We start from the raw sequence: 19,747 nt of genomic DNA, 5'->3' as shown, positions 1-19,747 counted from the left end.
ACTAAAAATTGGAGATATTCAACACGATTTCTTTTCTTTAATAAAAATGGTATATGTCTAAAAAGAGTCCAGCATCATGCCTATGTTATCGGTCTATAAAACTGCAAAAACCGTGCCAGATTCTTTACTTTTATTCTCGAGATATTTGGAATTATGTAACAATACCTCAATTTGTCGCGAGATTTTCTTGACTACTTTTCACCATAAATCAGGCAGTGCCCACACGCTATTGTGAAATGCTAATGTCATTACGTAATTAAGCATTCAGCATCGCTAATTCGTTTTGAAAGACAAAAGTACAAACTTGAATTTATCGTAAGTAACAGCCATCCAAGTCATGCATGAGCGGAGATAAACCATAGTTGCGGGAACTTATTGACCAGCCCTCGTAGGTGCTTGAAAAAACTTTCCAAACTTTTAGTTAATTAATAGGAAATATAAAACTAATAGTAAAATGTATCAAAAATAAGGGTACCAACAAAAGATGCTGACATGACAGCAAAATACGATAGATTGGAGAACATTATTTTGTACCATGAAATATGATGGAAATTCTTGGCAGATATTTTTCACGGAGTTGTTTTTCCATGTTTTCCAGCAGCCGAATGTGCATGTTTCATATTTTATGGTAAATTATTCCAAAGTAATGCACATTGTATTCTGATGGTGTCACAACTCCAGCGTGAGTCATTCTATTGGAGTGGGGGTTGGAGTGTGCACATCTCGTCAGATGGGGGGGGGGCAATTTTTCTTTGGGATTTTCTCCATTTTCAAATATATTCGCTGGAATAGTCATTACATCATCACCTTGGATAAAGACAGCCATGCATACAATTTGAAGTGTTTTGGTTCAAGCACCTCTCAAGGACAGTCCCCTGTTTACCATGTTCACACAGCATGACCAATTGGCATTTTGGAAACCAACCAGTTGGTAAAAAGAATATGATAATTTCTGACAAAACTTCACATTTTTAAGACATGAAAGCAGGATATTATGATTTATTTTACTAATTACTATAACTGGACAAGTTTTTAGCTCTTAAAATGGTCTACAGGGTGTAACAATAAAATTTGTACAATTTTGAAAATAGAATGACACAAGTATGCTGCTTACTTTTTGGTTTGATATTTATATGTCTATCAAGATAATTTCTTTAGCCACCAGATAAGCCTTGTTCCAATAAAATCGTAGGTATACTAGTGAAGGTATAGCCTAGTCTTAAAACCGCTTGGGCCACTTTTGTCTAAAAGTGACTGAATAGAGTTGAACCATGGACCAATTGGACGGTGCTCTTATGATAGGTCGTTTTAAACAATGGGGTATATTCGAAGTGGTAGAAATGATTACATAATAGAATATCTCCTTGAGTTTTTGAAAGTCACAACTAAGCACTGACATAACAACCTCATTTACTAGAAATCGTAGCTGCAGCTCAACACCTTCAACCCCAATTTACGTTTGAAGAGCACATTTTTACGTTTGTTACATTAGGTAGCACATGGAGTCAAGCAGAAACCATAAGATTGTTTATATCTCATTTTCCAAACTCTAGTCTTCCATCAAGGCATACAATTACATATAACTATGAGAAGTATGTAACATTTGTTGATAGAAATGCAGGCAATAGTGGTCGCCCCAGAACAGCTAGAAGCCCAGCTGAACTTAATTTCAAATTTTTATTGTTTTGTACTTAATAATATTAACTATCAAAAATATATCATCAATTGTCTAAATCATATTTTTTTGGTAATTTTGAGAACATAGTTCAAGTATGCATCAGTTACGTTATCACCCAAATAATTTCGGATTATTCCCTTTAATTTGTATCATTATCATTTGTTATTTTACACAGATTGGTAAATGAATATGTTTAAATGCATGCTTGATCCATATACTTTCTTCTCAAAATTGTTATAAATTTGAAAATATCGAAATTCCACAAAATCAAAATTATTTGTTAATATCAGAAGGATATTTCTCGTATTCAGAATGCAATTCCATATGTCCGATGTGCTCTCAGGTCCCACAAAAAATACTGTACAAACCTTGTTATCCGATTCTTTAATTTCATGCAAAATTATGAAGGGTTGTTAAAGTTTTCTTTGTATTAAACTTCCGTAGGAATTTCTCTTGTCTATTAATTAAGGGGGTACTACACCCCTGTCCAATTTTGTGCCTATTTTTGCATTTTTCTCAAAAATTATAGCGCATTGGTGACAAGTCAAATATGTATATTATAGGGGCAAGGACTACAACTACTGCACTGGAAATTTTATTGCGGCACAGACAGCAGTTGTGGAGTTGCAGTCACAAATGAGGGAAACCCAGTTTTTGATCAATAAATCAATAACTACTTGCCTTGAGTTGCTGAATTTTCAGAGCAATAGTTGTAGTCCTTGCCCCTACAACATCTTAATTGTCACCAATGCGCTATAATTTTTGAGAAAAATGCAAAAATAGGCACAAAATTGGCAAGGGGTGTAGTACCCCCTTAAACAACCACCACCAAGTGTTGTTAATGCTCGCTAAACTGCAACTGGGTTTTGTATCGTGTCATGGTTGGGATTTCGATTATTTGGACGTACATGGCCACTAACATTTGAAGCACTGGAAAGTAGTCCCGTAACAATTGTCAAGCAATTTCGACAGGTGCACATTCCATTACGCCCATGTTGTTTCACTGACCGCCATAAAATCAGAATTGAGTTACCTGCAACATATTAAACAATAATAATTATTATTATGATATACTTAAGAGCACACTGCTAGATTCATTTGTACAATCTCTATCAAAGAAGGTTTTGGATAGTTAAATGACAGTACTTTTTAAATTACACTATCACACACATTATAATATAGGTGCAAATATCTTATATGAAATCCTACAGCTGGTTGTACAATAAGGTGCGTTTTAATATTCTATCACAAATACTTATATGCTGGTTCCATACTGACATGCCGCCTGCTGCTGAGCGACGTCGCGACGTGACCCCGGGGGGGGTTTCTTCGAAAAATTTTGTACGGGGGTGTGCCACGCAGACTTTCGGATGCTGACTTTCTCTATACCTACTTTTTGCTGTTTTTGCTACCCATCAGTATACCAATTTTCAAGAAAAAGCACCCAAAAAGCACCCAAATTTGCCATAATTGTGCTTTTTATGTTCTTTTTTGTTATTATGCGCTCAATTAGGCGCATTGGTCTCCACTGAAAACCCACCCATCGATATACCAAAATCGCTGAAAAGGTACCCCAAAACCGTGGCACATCCCCGTATACCTTCAACCAGGAAGAACCCCCCGGGACGTGACGCACGTGCATTGCTGACAACGGATACAATCGGGGCTTGTGATTGGCTGATACGCCATGCGCATTACGTTTTGTTACCTGGAGAGATTTGATCATGTCTCACCTCCTTTTTCAACCAAATCGACGGTAATAACTCTTGTAGTGAGGGATCAACATTTAACCACAAATTGCCTCAGGCAAAACTCACTTCCTGGAAACTAAATACCACACAAGGTAATTTTTATGTAGCTCATTGACCCATTTGTGTTATATACTGCCTCTAGCTATAATGACATCCCTGTGATCTGGTCAACTCATTGTCAGATACGAACCTCAGGGGAATTCAATTTTGATCAATTCTCTCCAGGTAGTGAAACGTAATGCGCACGCGGCATGAAAGTATGACAGGGGTATTAGGCTGCTATGCTTGAATGCTGTTTTTATTTATTTACTGAACGTAGCAGTTCTCAGTAGAGAAGTATTTAGATATTTTCGTCTCAGGTTCTCAGACAATATCTTTTTGCATGTTTTGGAGAGGTAAACTTACCCACAGCAAGGAGAACAACCAACATGTTGAGTAGAATAACGAATACAGCCATCGCTGTTTGTCGGTGTCCTGATGGGTCTGTAAGTGGAACCAGTAAAACCTCAGCACAAAGCAAGTTGAGAAAGATGGCTACCAGTGAAGTCATCTGCAGCCAATGTTCAAAGCTATCCTTCATTGGTTTGAAATATGCATGACTGGTGAGGAATATTACTGATAGAGCTATAGTCACTCCTAAGTAAAAAGGATCTCCAGAACCATACAGAACTACAAGAGTTGTCTGCAACACTTTACGTACCAATTCCACCATCTCCCAATACCAGTACTCTGGTTTGTAATTCTCGCAGAGAAATCGGATATACAAAGGATACTTTAAACTGTGATTGTTCATCTGCGTTTGGGTACAAATTTTAGAGACACGTGGTGTCTCTTCTGCTGTCATACTCTCCGTCTCCTCATTTTCCACAACGATATTTGATACATCATCAAGGTGATTTTCTCTACCAGTTACAAACTCATCGTCATCCTCATCCATCGTGAATTCTTCCGTGCAATTGGATTCATTGTCATCTTCATGTTCTTGATCTACCGGGGCTTCTTTCAACTTGCGAGGAGAGTTCTTTAAAGTAACGATGAAGACAACTAAAGGGTATCCAACGACGTATAGTAGAGCAAAGTAAGCTGCCTTGATGAAGTCCTTGTGTTTCTGTGTCTGGCAATCAATTGAATAATCTGATCGTAATCGTTGCCTACAGTCAAAATTGTTCTCGTCAACACAGAATTCCTGACAAGCTACCGGCATTAAAGACAAAATCACGTCACACAAACTCAAGTAAGTGATGAACAGCACCAGTACTATAAACAAGTAACACTTTGACCGCAAGTGTTTCAAGTAGTTTTTCACTTTTTCCCGATTTACATTTCTGTCGTACTTAGAAAGTTTAATCTGGAGATAAAGCCACCTGCATAAGTAGATAATACATGGCAAAATAAGAACAAGACAGCAAAAAATCAACCCAAGAACGAACTCATTGTAGATGTTTAACTCAAGTTTATCTATAAAGCAACTAGGTTTAGCTATTAGCTTGAATATGTTGAACTCGAATACCCTGAACACAGTTGCTAGATCCATGATTTCCTGTGGCCAATGAATGTTATGAAGTGAAGTGAATATAGCACCAGTTATCTGATAATAACCAAGAACAATTTTAAATCGAGCGACAAGGATGTCTACCAGGGAACGACTTGCATCGGACTGCCTTCTAACATCCCGAATCGTGATTGAAGCCACAATGCATACCAAAATAAATACACATAAAGCCTCAAGAATCAAATGCCAGATTGGTGGGCATCTAATGCAATATTCGAACCATGAGTAGTAGTCACTGCTACATCTGGAACAAAGCCATCCTTCATAACCTTCTCCACAAGATCCATCAATTCCATTTAAAGCTGGACAAGAGTCAATACCTCGCAGGCACGGATATGGCTTTGGAAGCGCACCGTCAAACTTAGTGCTTGTTGTGTCATAGCTCCTATTATATGTCAACAAGTTTGTAACAAATGCTTTGTATTCGATGCTAGGATTTTGATCTTGATTGTGGGCCGACTTGTTCAACGAAAATTCCCATGTCCACCAAAATCCTGGCTTCAACTTTTGAAACTCGTGAGAGCAATTAATGCCGTCCTTTGGACAAGGCATACATGGACCAAATCTATCCTTTCTGTAGTATCCGTCTAAACATGGACAGGCGCGGAATCCTGCGAACATATTTTTGTTGGTTCCTATCGGACATACTTGACAATTTGATGGTCGTGTTCCAGGAGCTTGATTAGGAGAGACAAAAGTACCATTTGTACAAAGGTCACAGCCAATACCTTCCGTTTCTATCGACACTTGACCACTACGTTCCTGATAATACCCACCTGTTATGAGCAGACAAGGAAGAGGCTCTTAGTTAACAATTCTTAAACACTTGAGAATGTTCTTTCAATCTTATTGGTTCTTACCCGTGTGATATGATACCATGTTACACATTCGTACGCGCTATTGGAACCAATAATTTTTGGATGTGCATAGCAAAAACAGGAATGATCGATTCTAAGCCCTAGGTAATTCCTTGTAAAATAGGATTTAATTTTATTAAAATTTGGTATACTTATGATTAATATATTTATTTGAATTGAAGTGTTTAAGAATGAGAATAAAGGTATTGTATTTAGCCGCTGTCGTGCATCTATCATCTCATATAACACGCGACATCATTATTTTTGGCGTAAAAAAATAATGATGTCGCCCGTGTTATGAGACGATAGGTGCACTCCAGCGGCTAAAAGCAATATCTATATTCTCTAAATACCACATTATAACTAGTAGAAAAATACAAGTGCTTGAGTGAACTATAATAAATAAATGGAATGTTGAAGCTTACCTGCTGGACAAGTAAGACAGTTGTGAACACGGTCACCGAAGGTACCTGGTTTGCATGGAATACAATATGGTGGTTCACATTGAAAACCAAAGAACCTTAGCTCAGACAGATAAGGTAATCGAGCATTAACGTGATCTCCAACGCCAAACCTGTGACGACAGCAGAAATAAGTGACAAATTAACGAGCCATTTCAACCATCTTGTCATAAAAACTACAAAACAGTTGAAAAATATTGTGTTTTTCTTATACAGACTTGACATTTAGTATAGAATATTTTTTCGCAAAATTCGAAGACTGGTCTGGAAGGGGTCTGCATTAACCGCACCGGATAAATATTAATTGGGGTGTGTCAGGAGATGGTGTAAAGTAATTTTTGACAGAAAATGTGCTTTCCATTAGTTTAAATTATGGTTCTAATGTTGTAATGAATTAGCCTAAAATGGCGGATTTATGTAGACTGAATTCGATTTTTGTTGGGGGTAAAATTTCTGAATTTAAGCAACATTATTCTGATATTATCAAATTTATTGAGGTTTGAGGTGATATTTACTGAACCTAAACACCAATGAGTGTTCGACAGAACTGAAATGCACTTGTAATCTACCAGTTTTGAAAGTGGGAGGAGCTTTATAAATATGGCTCTGAAAAGTGGCACGCACTCAGAAATTTTGAATGGCCCCCTGGGGCCAAATGTTATAAACTTACTGTACACAAAGACAGTGCGTGAGTTCATTGGAAAACCAAGAATCCGCGCAATTGATTTGTACCTTAAGTTTATAACATTTGACCTCAGGGAGGCCATTCAAACTTTCAGAGTACGTACCACTTTTAAAAGCCATATTCTAAGCTCCTCCCATGTTCAAAAAATTGATACATTGCAAGTGTATTTCAGCTGTCATGAATGCGAATTGCTGCCGAAGTATAGGAAATATCACCTCAAACCCCTATAAATTTGATAATAACAGAACAATGATGCATAAAGTCCGAAATTGTGTCCCTCACAAAGCTCAAATTTAGCCTCCCTATTTCCGCCATTTTAGGCAGATTCACTACATTATGAGAACCATAATGTAAACTCATGGAAAGCACATTTTCTATTATACAATTATTGTACACCATCTCCCGACACCCCCCAATTAATATTAAGCCCGTGCGGTTTATGCAAACCCCTTACAGACCAGTCTTGATACTTTTCGAAAAAATATTCCATACTAAATGTCAAGTCTGTAATAATAATTATTATTATTATAAGCCGTAATGCCCGATCTTTTTTAAATGAATTTGGTTACTTTGTTACAAACCCGATTTGTGCCCACTCTTCTAATTATGCAAGAAGCAAATCTTTTGACAATCCTAAACCGTCGCCTTTCAATGAAAATGGGCGTGCAAAATCATGAAATAATCACTTGAAACATAGGTAGCCTAAGCTTTAAAATGCTGTTGAATTACCAGTGTAAGCATGACTCTAAAATGTTACTTGGTCCTATATGTTCAGTAGAATCAAATTTTACTTACATTCTAACGTAAGATGGAAAATGAGGTGTTTCAGACAAGCAGCTCTTAGAATAATATCTGTAAATTAAAATTACATCATCATCATAGTAATCATTATCATTATCGTCGTTACCATCATAATCATCATCATCATTGATCATTATTAGCATCACCCAATCATTATTTTCATTAACCTTGAGGTCGTCGTTGGCTTAATCTCCCGAGCTATAAACACAGGTAAACATATGTGACCGTCCACCACAAAAAGGGCGGCCCGGTCAATTTTGTTTTATTTCGTGTTTAGAAAATATATATCATAAGCTTTAAAATGATATATCATTTGACTTCAAAAGAGATCCAGAAGCGGAGTTATGGTTTGTTGAACTTTGCTTCATCAGCAAAATGGTACCTTATTTCGGTTCTACACGTGTCTCTTTTCCCACATCGCTGGTAATAAATATCAAGCATGCAGTCATACTGGGCTGTCATTTCCAAGTCAAAGAGGTTCAGGAATGTCCTCTCATTGTTACTTGTTGGTTTTTCATACATAGACAAACTACAATGCTTTGTAACCCACCACTTCAACAGGATTTAGCCAAAGCAAACAAAGACTAGAGCTATTTTTAAAGAATTATATAGACATAGTTTGAAGCAATAGGATTATTGATTGGTTTAAAAGGTATTTGACTGGCACTAGCAGAATGAGATACATATAGCACCAACTTGAGGTACCTATGAATACGACCTTCATGCACATTTTACACTGTAACTCAGAATACAATTTGCCGATTTTACGGCTGGTTTGTGTTGGATGGTCACATATTGATAAAATACTTACACGCTGCATCTACTTTCTGCTGTGCAATCAAATGCTCCCTCTTCAATAACTTCTAAACAGTTGTAGTAAAGATGACTAAAAATTGTAATTTAAAAGCAGGAAATATTTAAGAGAAAGGCACAACATATACACCGTATTTGTGACTAAACACTCAGAACGCGGGTCACTGGCTAGTTTTTGTTATACAAGGCTCACTCAGTTATGTAATTAGGCACTGCGCCGATCAAATTCGGTGTTAAAATGAGCGAAATTGTGAGCTACACCTTTACAATTCAAAATAAATTTTCTCGGCCAAATTTATTAAAGCAGTAATATTCATTCTTTCTGTAAATATCAGAAGAAAACCATAATGATTGATACTTAATCTTTATCCGGGTTTGAACTGAGGTGTGAAATTTAGTCGTCTTGAGCTTTTTTAGAGCAACTTTTTTAGCTTTTTAAAGTATTATTCCGCTAATAAAATATATTTCACAACTTTCTACAGCATCAGCATACTGGGCTATATATAGGGTCCACAACTTATAAGTTCCCCCCTTAATACTTTTTAAAATAAATCGAATGCAAATGTGTAAAAATGTATCGGTAGTCTTATTTGTTTTATGGACCAAATTAGAGCCTCACACGCCATTGCGTTCAGTCACAATGATTCAGTATGTAAAAAAAAAGATACCGTTTTATACAGTGTTAAAAGTTGCATCTGAGTCCATAGGAGTCAGCTCTCAAACAATACAGTATGCCAGGTCTATTCATGTGTTTGTTAAAGAAAACCTGACTGCTATGGACTCAAGTGCAACTTTTAAAACGGCCTCTTTTCTTACACAATTATAACCATTGTGACTGAACGCAATGATGTGTGAGGCTCTAATTTGGTCCATGGGTAAAACAAATGGGGCTATATATATTTTTTTACATTTTTACATTTCGTAAAATATGTTTCGACTTATTTTAAAAAGTATTAGGGGGGAAATTATAAGTTGTGGACCATATATCATAGTTTTGTCAGAATTTCGATTTTGATTGCACCAATTTTTACTTCTGACTGCCATTTTTTACAAAATCAACGCGTGAATATACCCATTGATGGATGAATTTGTATACCACAAAAGAAATATCGATTATTTCTGATGGTTGTATTCGAAATGAAGTACTGAGTTGGACATTTTTGCAGTTGCAAGTGAAAAATGGTGAAAATCAAAACGGATATTCTAACAAAACCATAATAAACACAGCCAAATTAAAAAGTCGCCACTAGTTCCATCCCCATTTAATCAGAGTTTGATGAGTTTATGGCAAAATAATTTTTATAATAATTTTCTATACACTTTCCTTCGAAGGTTGATACCAAATTTGGATATCAAAAGTTTAATCATCGTGAGCATAGGCCATAAACATATTGAAACGTGTTTAATTTTTTTTCACATTTTCCTTTAGACAGACAATTCTCAATACTTACACAATTTGAAGCGTACATTCGTGTGTTCGTAGTGCTTCTTTGCTTATTGAAGTAATATTATTTCCAAATATATACCTAAAAAGACAAAAGAAAAGGCTTGTGGAAAATAAAGATGAATTTCTTGATTTAAGTTTCAGACCTACGATTTCTAGGTTTTATATCGGTTTTATTCGAAATATGATGACAGGTGAAGTCTATCAACGGAAATTACAAATAATATTATAAAAAATTTAAGGGAATGTCACACTAGCAGTCGCATCGTGCGATTCAAAAATCGCCAGTGATCAAACGCTGGTGGCGTTTTTACAACTGCAGCGTGCAGTCGCTCCAAGTGTCGGTGCGCCAAAGTTGTCTGCTTGTGACGTGACGCTCCGGCATGCTAACGACTTATCGATTAGGTATCGGCAGTCGCTCTGCCGAATAGCCACAGAAGTGACGTCATAAAAAAACCAAGAGGCTCCGAGCGATTGCTTGGTATAACATGTTCTGAAGGGTGATATTAGTACGTACAATTCTTCCAAATTTGTCTCATAAAACGTCAACGGGGGGATTTCAGTTATTTGATTCCCAAACAGATACCTGCATTAAACGACATAGAATGAAAAGTGTTATTTTGGTTTATGGAGTGTACCACTAGCCACGCAGAAAATAAAAACAAATACAAATAAACAAAAACAAAAAAGGGAGAGCGGCTCATTTGTTAAATTTCTCGCTTCTAGCCCGGGTTCGATACATGGCGGTAAAAAACTTTCTGAGATATCAACTTGGGGGAAAATAAAGACCATAGTGAATTTAATTGGCAATATCTGTAAATATTCTTTGCTCAGTTTACATATAATTAGACACCAAAATCATATCAAAAGCCAGAAAATTAGTAATTTAAAGGAGTTTGTTAATTTGAATACTGATTGGCCATGTAAATGGATTTCATCAATTGGAAACTAGATTGGTGGCCATCTTGGACTTCACACACTTTTCGTTTGGACGGCCTGGATTTCAGAATTGTTTCAATTTTTTCTCAAAATGGGATCAGTACACAGATTTCTATCAAATTAAGGGTTCCTGGCTGGTTTTAAAGATATGACACTCTACAGCCCATAATACTTAGAAAGACAAACCCTGAACTTTTACGTGAAGTTAGTGCGACGTACTTTTATTCTCACGCACATACGAATCCGCGTAGTATAGGCCTGCCCATTAACACTTGACTTACAGAATTTGCAATAGATTATGAGCTATTATGAAATAAACTTAACCTATATAAATTGAGTGTACATGTTGATCATTTATTTGAGCAGTTTGTCCAGATATTTTTACAGAATAACTGTGGAAACAATAAATTATATTTGTATTGCAGTCAATGTGATAAAAGAGAACGTTTTAAACTGCATCGCGTCGAAGTTTTAGAACATACACCCGTTATAAAGAAACTTTCTTACAATCTCTTCAGACTTCTTAATCCCATAAACGTTTTGTTGGAGATACATTTCAGCCGGTTTCCATACAAGCTGAGATCCGTCAAATTAGGTGATGATCGTAGAAATCCGTCGGGTAAATCTTCTAGAAGATTGTTACTCAATCGGCTAATCAAATTAAGAATAATAGGGGTTAAACCACAACTAATTGCAACAGAATCCATTTAATTACTATTCATTTCAGACAAACATATTAAATAACATTTCAAAATTCCCAAAAATTCAAGTAGTGGAACAGTGCCTAATTTGCATAATTACAAAATAATCGTTTATGCAGGTGGTGAATTTTGGTCCAATCTTGTTAAATACCATACAAATGCATTGCTCTCATCATAGGGATTTAGAAAAAAAAGTAGTTCGACATGTCTCCGACGCACAGTTCTTGAGTTGTAGGCAAAAAAGGTCAAAGGTCAGATTTTGGGGTCCACGGGCGTCTACAATTGAAAAATGCTCCAATTTTAATCAAACTGGTCTCAAATTGTTCCTCTGGTGAAAATAAATCAAAATAAGAAACGTTGTTTTGGATGTTTTGCTACATAGGTAACATCACAAAATAGGTCAAGGTCAACAGGGCTCCATAGTTCTTGTGGTTCTTGCGATAACGCCACTAATATATCTATATATAAACGAACGTTTTAGGTGTTTTCCCCATCCCGAGAAAAATCATACACAGGTGCACAAATGAAACCGTTTGTATCAAGTCTAGGGATCACCTTTGCAAAACCCATACTATTCCTCTTCTGTGTCAGCTTTATTTGTCATACTGCAGTTACTGTCCGTTTTCCTATACACAATACACAGTGCTCTCACCATTGACGCGTGACCTCTACAAATGATGTATGTTGGAAGAATGGGCACTTGACTAGTTAACATCACTGTGTGAAAAATAACCAGCCAATATTTAAACTATTCTCCAAACTTCTAGCAAATATATTTCTCTAACATGACCTAAAATTACAGCTAGGTTAGATGTTCAGAAGGGGTCGCACTTTCGTAGAATATGAGTGAGGGCAAAGCATAGCTAGCTCATAGCTAGCCAACTCCCCGTGTTAATTGAATGGAGATTTGACCAAAAATATTGAGCTATATTGGTAACGGACCGCTCCGTTCTGAAGGATGCCACAAAAAAACGGTACAAGCTACATTTACACTATTCTATGAAATTCTAGAAAATATAGTTTTGTAACATGTCCTAAATTTTTAGCTAATTTAGGTGTTTGGAGAGGGTCGCACTTTTGTGTTTTAGGAAGGATATGTAAACGACAAATAACACCAAAAATATGAAGAAATTATTTGCAAACCGTGTTAAGTCAACAATCATTATGTTGCTCATTTTCAAGAATGCTGGTTAACAAAAAGCAGGCCATTGTCTCATTTCGTGAACAAAAAGCAGGCCATTGTCTCATTTCGTGAACAAAGGTGCACGTACCATTGTTTCCTTCCGTTTCCTTTATAATCTGAAGCTATAATACCAGCTTTATTGCGATATCGCACGTGTAAAACAGACACATGTGCACAACCAGAGAAGATCCGATTTAATCAGTTGAGCTGTTTCAATGAGTGTTATCTTGGTTTAATAGCTTTTAATGGGGTTTAAGTCCTGCAAAGGTCGAGATGGATTCTACTGTAGACATGACTGCATCATGTGTCAATATTTGATTTCAAACACTGCTAAGGCATGGTCCCCTCCGACCCCTTCAGACAACAACAACAAAAAATATTCAAAACTATCAGTTGCGGCTCTCTTCAAAATAAATATGCTTCATTGGGATCAAGTTACATTTCTTTCTATTCGAATAAAAACAGCAGGTAATAAACAAACAATCAAACACAAACATACAAAACATCATTTTCATTGAAAAGAAATTATTTGTGTTATTATTGTTATTAATATCATTATTATTACGCTTTTCAAAAGATATACTTACATAGCAAAAAAATCAATGTTTCTAAACAGATCTGGTGGTAGATGTTTTATTCTGTGACCACGCAAACTACTACGTTTTTAATTGTAAAACAAATCAAAGAAAAACATACAATTATTGCAATAACAACAACAACATCAATAAGACAACAAATACAACAATGATTGTGTTATACATCGTGGGCGTCCCAGTAACAATTCGCTGTACATTGTAGAAGTAGTGATGTAGCATGATTAATTAGTGATGTAGCATGATTGCATTTTGATTGGGTAGCGGGGGATGAGGTTTTTAACCGTGTCACAAAACTTACAGTTTTTTTACCATTCGAATTCCATCGAAGGCTCTTGGTGAAATATCAGTGATTTTCTCATCTGCATACACACCAGACGAAATTGTGCTAAAAATAAGAGAGTAAAATAATCGAACAAAGAAATTAGGGACCGTTCAATATTTACGCCAGGGGGGTCCGTGATTTTTGAGCGGTCTTGAGGGGGAATCTGATTTTTTACTAGAACCATGATGGGGTAATGTTAAGTTTTAAATGGAGTAAAAGGGCGAAAGGGGATATCCGAAAATTTTGAGTGGACGCGATGGGAGAACGCGAATTTGTTTGTTTGCCGATTCTTTTTGTCAAAACTCCCACTCCCCACCTGGCGTCAATTGAACATTGAACGATCCCTTGTCTGGTTCGTTTTAAACCTTTTAATAATTAAAAGCAAAAAATAACTTGGTGCCCGCACCAACTATTTAAATATAACTTTGTAACAACACATTTTACGTTTCATCACATGTCAAATTTCAAATTAATTTCTTTATCTGTTTATATAAAGCTGTTTTTAACGAATATATATAAAGTCCTGTTTTTGATCATCTTATCACGTTGGCATCGTCAGCATGCTCATACTTACCAGTCGCCGAAGTCAATGTCACCACCCTTAGATGGAGTAAATATTCCACCGGGAAAAAAATGCATTTTCCCTATCTTGCCTATGTGCCTGAAAATAAATCATCCAAATCATGCATAACTAAAATATTTGCTTTTAAATGATTTCAATTTCAAACCTGACTGAAATAGACATGAGATCTTGCGGGAGATCTTGTCATTGTTATCAGAGGTAAAAAGTTTTAGAAATCGCCCAGAAGTGCAAGAGCTATATCAATGAAATTTTGTCAGTCCAATCACTGGTCCTTATGTACACTATGGTGCAAATTGGTCTCATAAGTATGTTTACTTTTTTTACAGGAGCTAGATGTCACTACCTGCTTATGTAACCGCATAACCAGCAAAATGGAGAAAGTTGAGGCATGCAGCATGATTAAGTTCCATTTTAAGGGTTACAGTGCCCAGAAAATCTGTGATGAAATAAAAATTCCTTTTCCAAAAAGCGACAGTGACATATCACAATCACCACCGAAGATAACTTTCATTTCATCATCAATTTTCTAGGCACTGCAACCCTTCAAAAGCAGGATCTTAATAATGCTGCTTGCCTCAATTTTCTCAATCTTGCAGTTTATGGCAGTGACTGGGGGCAGCAGGTTATTGGCATCTAGTGCCACCTGTAAAAAAAGTAAACATACCTATGAGACCATTTTTGGTCCATAATGTACATAAGGACCAGTGATTGCACTGACAAAATTTCATTGATATAGCTCTTTCACTTCTGGCGTTTTCTAAAACTTTTTGATACCCCCTCGTATAATTATATTGTTATCCATTAATACCCGATTGAGCGCGATTGGAAGTAATAATAGGATGGCTATATTAGGGCAAAATTGCAAGAAATTACTCGCTGTGCGCGCGCTGGTCCATCAAATACTTAAATTCATCTTCATTTTGGTTTAAAAAGTAGTTTTTGCGCGCTACATTAATGTTAAAATTCAGACTAACAGAATGTCACTAACGTTTTTCAAATACATTCAATTATTGAAGTAATACTCACAGGTATAGTAATGAAAAATTCAATGCCCCAGGCTCAATATCCGTAAGTCCTTTAACAGAGAAGCTCCTGAAATAGTTGTATAAGCGTACAGCATTTACTCAAAGCACAGTCCTTCAAAACTGTTGTTGAAGGCCTATGCTCAATTATTAAATCTAAACTGAAATGACGTCCTATACACGAAAGTAAAAGGCTAATCCCACCCTGCCTCTCTCCCTCCCTCTCTCACTAACTCCCTGCCCCTTTCCCTCTCTCCTTCCATTTTTTTCCATTAACCTATAAGGGCCTACTTATTTTCATATTATTTTTTTGTGCGTACGACAAATTAAGGGCTGTGCAATATTTATGAAACGGGGGAAAAATGTCCAAATGGCGTGCCAAAATTGTCACCCCCCTCGGCCTGATAACAAATCTTTGTCTCCCCCCCCCCCCCTTTGCACATGCCAAATATATTTAGGTTCCCATTTTGCAAACCTAAAATGGTCTAGACATATTAGAGAGATTGCGATTTCCAAACGTACGTATCGAACGCCCATGCAATCTATTCAAAATTCCGTCACAGGAGACTGTTTTCCTATTGAGTAATTTAATTGATTGGCTGCAAACCATATGGCAAACGTAGGTCAACATCGGACTTCGTGGATTCAGGTGTAATGTTATATCAGTTCGGGGGCACTGCTAATTCAAAGACGTCTCTGATATCAAAGACTCTTCTGTGCCGAGTCACCTGCCAGAATCATAATTCAAAGACGTCTCATAAATCACATACTCCCTAGTCTCAAAAGCCAGCCGCAAACGATATTGTGAACGTGAACTGGCGCAACGGGAATAATTTTGCGAGTAGGCCTAATCAGCATGATCAGGGTTGTAGCTAGCCCAAGTGCCTGCTAGCTCCTGCTAATTTTACTATCCAATTTATGAATTAAATCGCGGGCTCGGGATACACTCTTTCTAGTGAACGTGAGAAATCGGAGAATGCTAAAAAAATTGTTGCTCTTTTTCATAACTTTGAGCTTAAATGCTGCAGAATAACTTTGCTCCCTCGACGACATTTTGCAGACTTTCAATTCCCCGGACACATCAAAACTCAACACGTGGTGATGAATGCACCAAACTTTTACAATAATATTTCATAGAGTACTCATACTTGAACTGCAACATTATATAGGGGGAGTAGAAAATTAATTGTTCAGGCCCCGACTCATGGAAATAATTTCAACCAATACCAAGAAGAAACTAGAAACATTTTTTGTCACTGTTTCATTAAAACATTTTTATTTCTTAAAATTATTATCATCGTTATTACTAGAATTACTAGGCGTTTCCAGAATCCGGGACCGTTGGGGGCTGAACTACACAAAATTTCAAAAGAATGAACATCGGCGCGGCAGCCCGCTAGGTGTCTGAGGGCGATGTGCCCTCCCCTCCGAATTAGTCATTTTTCAATGTGAAAGCCCCAATGGAGCCATTTGGTGTAACATGTTTATTGGTTATTTTCGGTGCATATATTTTTTTACAGATTTCCAACTGAGCCGCGAATTTTAGTTTTAGGCCTATATGAACACTCGTGCTCAATAATTCCTCCAATTCAGCCTAAGTTTAGGCTTTTCTGTTTTGACGCAAGGGGTGCTTGAGGGGGATGTGCTATGCTATAATAGGCCTATAGTCATTATATCTATAAAAGATAGGCCTATAATTCGTAACAAATTTCCTGCGGACCTGACTTCTGCATGGGTATGAACCTGCTCAATTAGGCCTATATGGATACTTGCAAGTTAGCCTTTTCTTTTTTGACGGAGAAGGGTGCCTGAGGGGGTTGTGCTCCCTCAGAACTTGGAGAATTATTTTAAAAAGTTATGAAAGGCACAATAAAGTCATTTGGTGTAAAAGTTTACACTTATTATTCGTATTATTTTGGGCATAACAGATTTCAACGGACCCGACTTGTGAGGGGGATATTATCCTCAAACTAAAAGCCAATTGGTGCATCATTTTGCATTAGGCCCCTATTATTAACTTATTTTTCCGACCATCATGATTAAGCGTAGCAAAAAAATATGTTTTTTATGCTTTTTTAGTCAAAAAAAGGTCCAAAGTTTGTGAAGAAGGTCCATTTTTACAAAATCGCCCCTGGAAAAAAAAAGAACCACTTTTTCAAAATCAGCACCCCCCCAAAAAAAACGGTTCTGGCTATGCCACTGCTCTGTCATGTCACTCCCCTTCCTCTCCCTCCCTCTCCCTTCGCTCTTTCTCTCTCTGTCTCCCTCATTTTTTTTTAAGACCCGGGGCTGCAGGCCCCAAAGCCCCACTCCCTGGGCAGTGGGCACGCGCCTGGTTTACCGTAATTTGTTGATCTATTTTGAGCCACCTAATCATAACAAAACCCTACCCCTATCAATAAAATACAAGTGTCCATTATTTCTCTGAATTCATCACATGCACGTGTGCAAGAGTCAGGCCACGAGGTTAGGCCTGAACGTTTCCGTAGGGACCTACCATTTTTCAAGTCATTTTTGAATATATTTTTGAAAAGGTGCCGCCACAATGCGTGCCAAAAATCGCTCCCCTCACCCCTCGTTGACTGGCCAAAAATTCATTGTTCCCTCCTTTTTTTGCCTTGCCAAAATATTCACTCCCCGCATGACTTGGGATTTTTTGTTACTTCAAAACGTTGGATTTGGGTCATAAATGGCTCGATTTTGCCAATCTAAGTGTTTTCTGGGACCATTTGTCAGAATTTGCACAGATAGATATGATGTTTGCACAGGCAGATATTTGCTAAACATAGGAAAGCATATTCCGATACAGTCACCTTCGTTCCGATGTGCTGCATCTAGTGCCGAAATGTAAAAAAAGCACGACGTATGTGATATCACAGACCCCCGTATGTGAAATCACTGACCCGTCTTTGATATCAGAGACGTCTTTGAATTAGCAGTGCCCCCGAACTGATATTTCTTCTACCTAGCTGGGAAATATGGTAATTAAGTAATGTTTGGGTTTTTTAACATAACAAAAGCAAGGTCCAAAATCTCTGTGTTAAAAAGCTACAGAGCGTAAAATGTTTCATTTGCATAACAAGTTCAACTTTAATAAGTTGTGCCTCGGAGCAGAGCAGGCGGCAACTCGTGAAACAGCCCGGCCGTATGGCATTTTCCGTATACTGGTTAGTTTTGTGGGGTTCATTATCGAACCCCAACGGTTTTAGCTTGTATTTATATTATTTATCAACATAGGCCTATTTGTTTGTGATATTTCAAGCGTTTTAAAATTTCAGAATCAGCCCATTCAATTACACGGTTGACGATGAAATTTTACTGAATTTAGGGACTGCACGTCATACACCACCTGGAGCAGAGAACGTATCTTACACTTCCCATAATGCATTTCTTCCATTTTAATTTTCTGTACTGATTCGCTATGTTGTGCCACATGGGTCGATAGTGACGAAATATACCTCAGTGAACAGAGCACATCCATATCTTGCAAAATATGTTTATTTCTTGACAAGCGAGCAATGTTCAGCCAGTCTATTCTCAAAATGAAAACAAAGGAAACCTGTACAAATGGGAGCGTCATTTGTTGCAATGAGGGGATGTAGGCCTATTATGTTGTAAAGTATTCTGGGAAGGGTAAGATATTTTCTCTGGGTTTTGAGTTGAAAAATAGGGTCAAAACCAAGATGTATTACTGTTTCTTGATAAACATGGGGAATAATGCCCTTATTTACTGCATACCAAATATCGTCTGAACCCTTTTGAATATAATTAATATACAGGATTTTGAGTGACGGAGGCTTATGTGAAAGCGAGCGAAGCAGGTTTTGAAACTACCTTATTAAATTTTAATTTTCTTGATTTTCTTTTAAATTTGATCACCGTTTGAGGTAAAAAAGGATATTTCACCTATATGAAACCAAAGTTAATCTGAAAAAAATGGAGAAATTCGTTGAAATTTAAGCCAGAGATGACAAAAAAAACCCCACGAAAATGTCCTTGATGCTGTTTACATCGTGTAACGGTTATTCTAGGAGCTCTTGCCATACAAAATAAAAAACACCCTAACAATAGGAAATGGCCCTAGCAACTGGTAGACTGATACAGAGTTTCTGAAAATTATAACTTAGCACATAATACTGTTTATGTTACTACTGTTAGAACTTCACTTACAGCGTGTGGATTGTTTGTCGAATTTCACGAAACAGGTCTGCCTTGATTGTAGCCATTTGTATGTCATATATATCACTTCAAATTTAAAAAGAAGAAGGTCAGTAAATAGTTTTTTACTTTCCCCATTCTAAAGTCGAGTTTACAATGGGTCCATTTCAAACAGTCAAAATCTTTCCTTTTTTAAATACT

The 19,747-nt window shown here is 37.0% G+C and overlaps 2 protein-coding genes across 2 annotated transcripts in view; one reads left to right on the top strand and one right to left on the bottom strand.

Moving 5' to 3' along the window:
- The window catches only part of LOC140136198 (uncharacterized), a 66,741-nt gene that overhangs the window by 9,165 nt on the left and 37,829 nt on the right, over window positions 1-19,747 (top strand). The gene's annotated exons all lie outside the window — the stretch shown is intronic.
- LOC140136427 (uncharacterized) overlaps window positions 2,223-19,747 on the bottom strand; it is a 29,956-nt gene continuing 12,431 nt past the window's right edge. Inside the window, exons 7-19 of the mRNA XM_072158152.1 lie at window positions 19,559-19,633; window positions 15,393-15,458; window positions 14,358-14,444; window positions 13,760-13,846; window positions 13,453-13,521; window positions 11,489-11,632; window positions 10,560-10,628; window positions 10,050-10,124; window positions 8,597-8,671; window positions 7,780-7,836; window positions 6,264-6,412; window positions 3,835-5,757; window positions 2,223-2,711 (exon numbers count right to left, since the gene is read on the bottom strand). Of these exons, the coding sequence (XP_072014253.1) occupies window positions 2,527-2,711; window positions 3,835-5,757; window positions 6,264-6,412; window positions 7,780-7,836; window positions 8,597-8,671; window positions 10,050-10,124; window positions 10,560-10,628; window positions 11,489-11,632; window positions 13,453-13,521; window positions 13,760-13,846; window positions 14,358-14,444; window positions 15,393-15,458; window positions 19,559-19,633 (3,061 nt within the window). The 3' untranslated portion in view covers window positions 2,223-2,526. The remainder of the gene's footprint in view (window positions 2,712-3,834; window positions 5,758-6,263; window positions 6,413-7,779; window positions 7,837-8,596; window positions 8,672-10,049; window positions 10,125-10,559; window positions 10,629-11,488; window positions 11,633-13,452; window positions 13,522-13,759; window positions 13,847-14,357; window positions 14,445-15,392; window positions 15,459-19,558; window positions 19,634-19,747) is intronic.

The sequence above is a fragment of the Amphiura filiformis genome, chromosome 16 (assembly GCF_039555335.1).
Source record: "Amphiura filiformis chromosome 16, Afil_fr2py, whole genome shotgun sequence".
Taxonomy (NCBI): domain Eukaryota; kingdom Metazoa; phylum Echinodermata; class Ophiuroidea; order Amphilepidida; family Amphiuridae; genus Amphiura; species Amphiura filiformis.
This window is presented reverse-complemented; position numbering and strand designations above follow the sequence as displayed.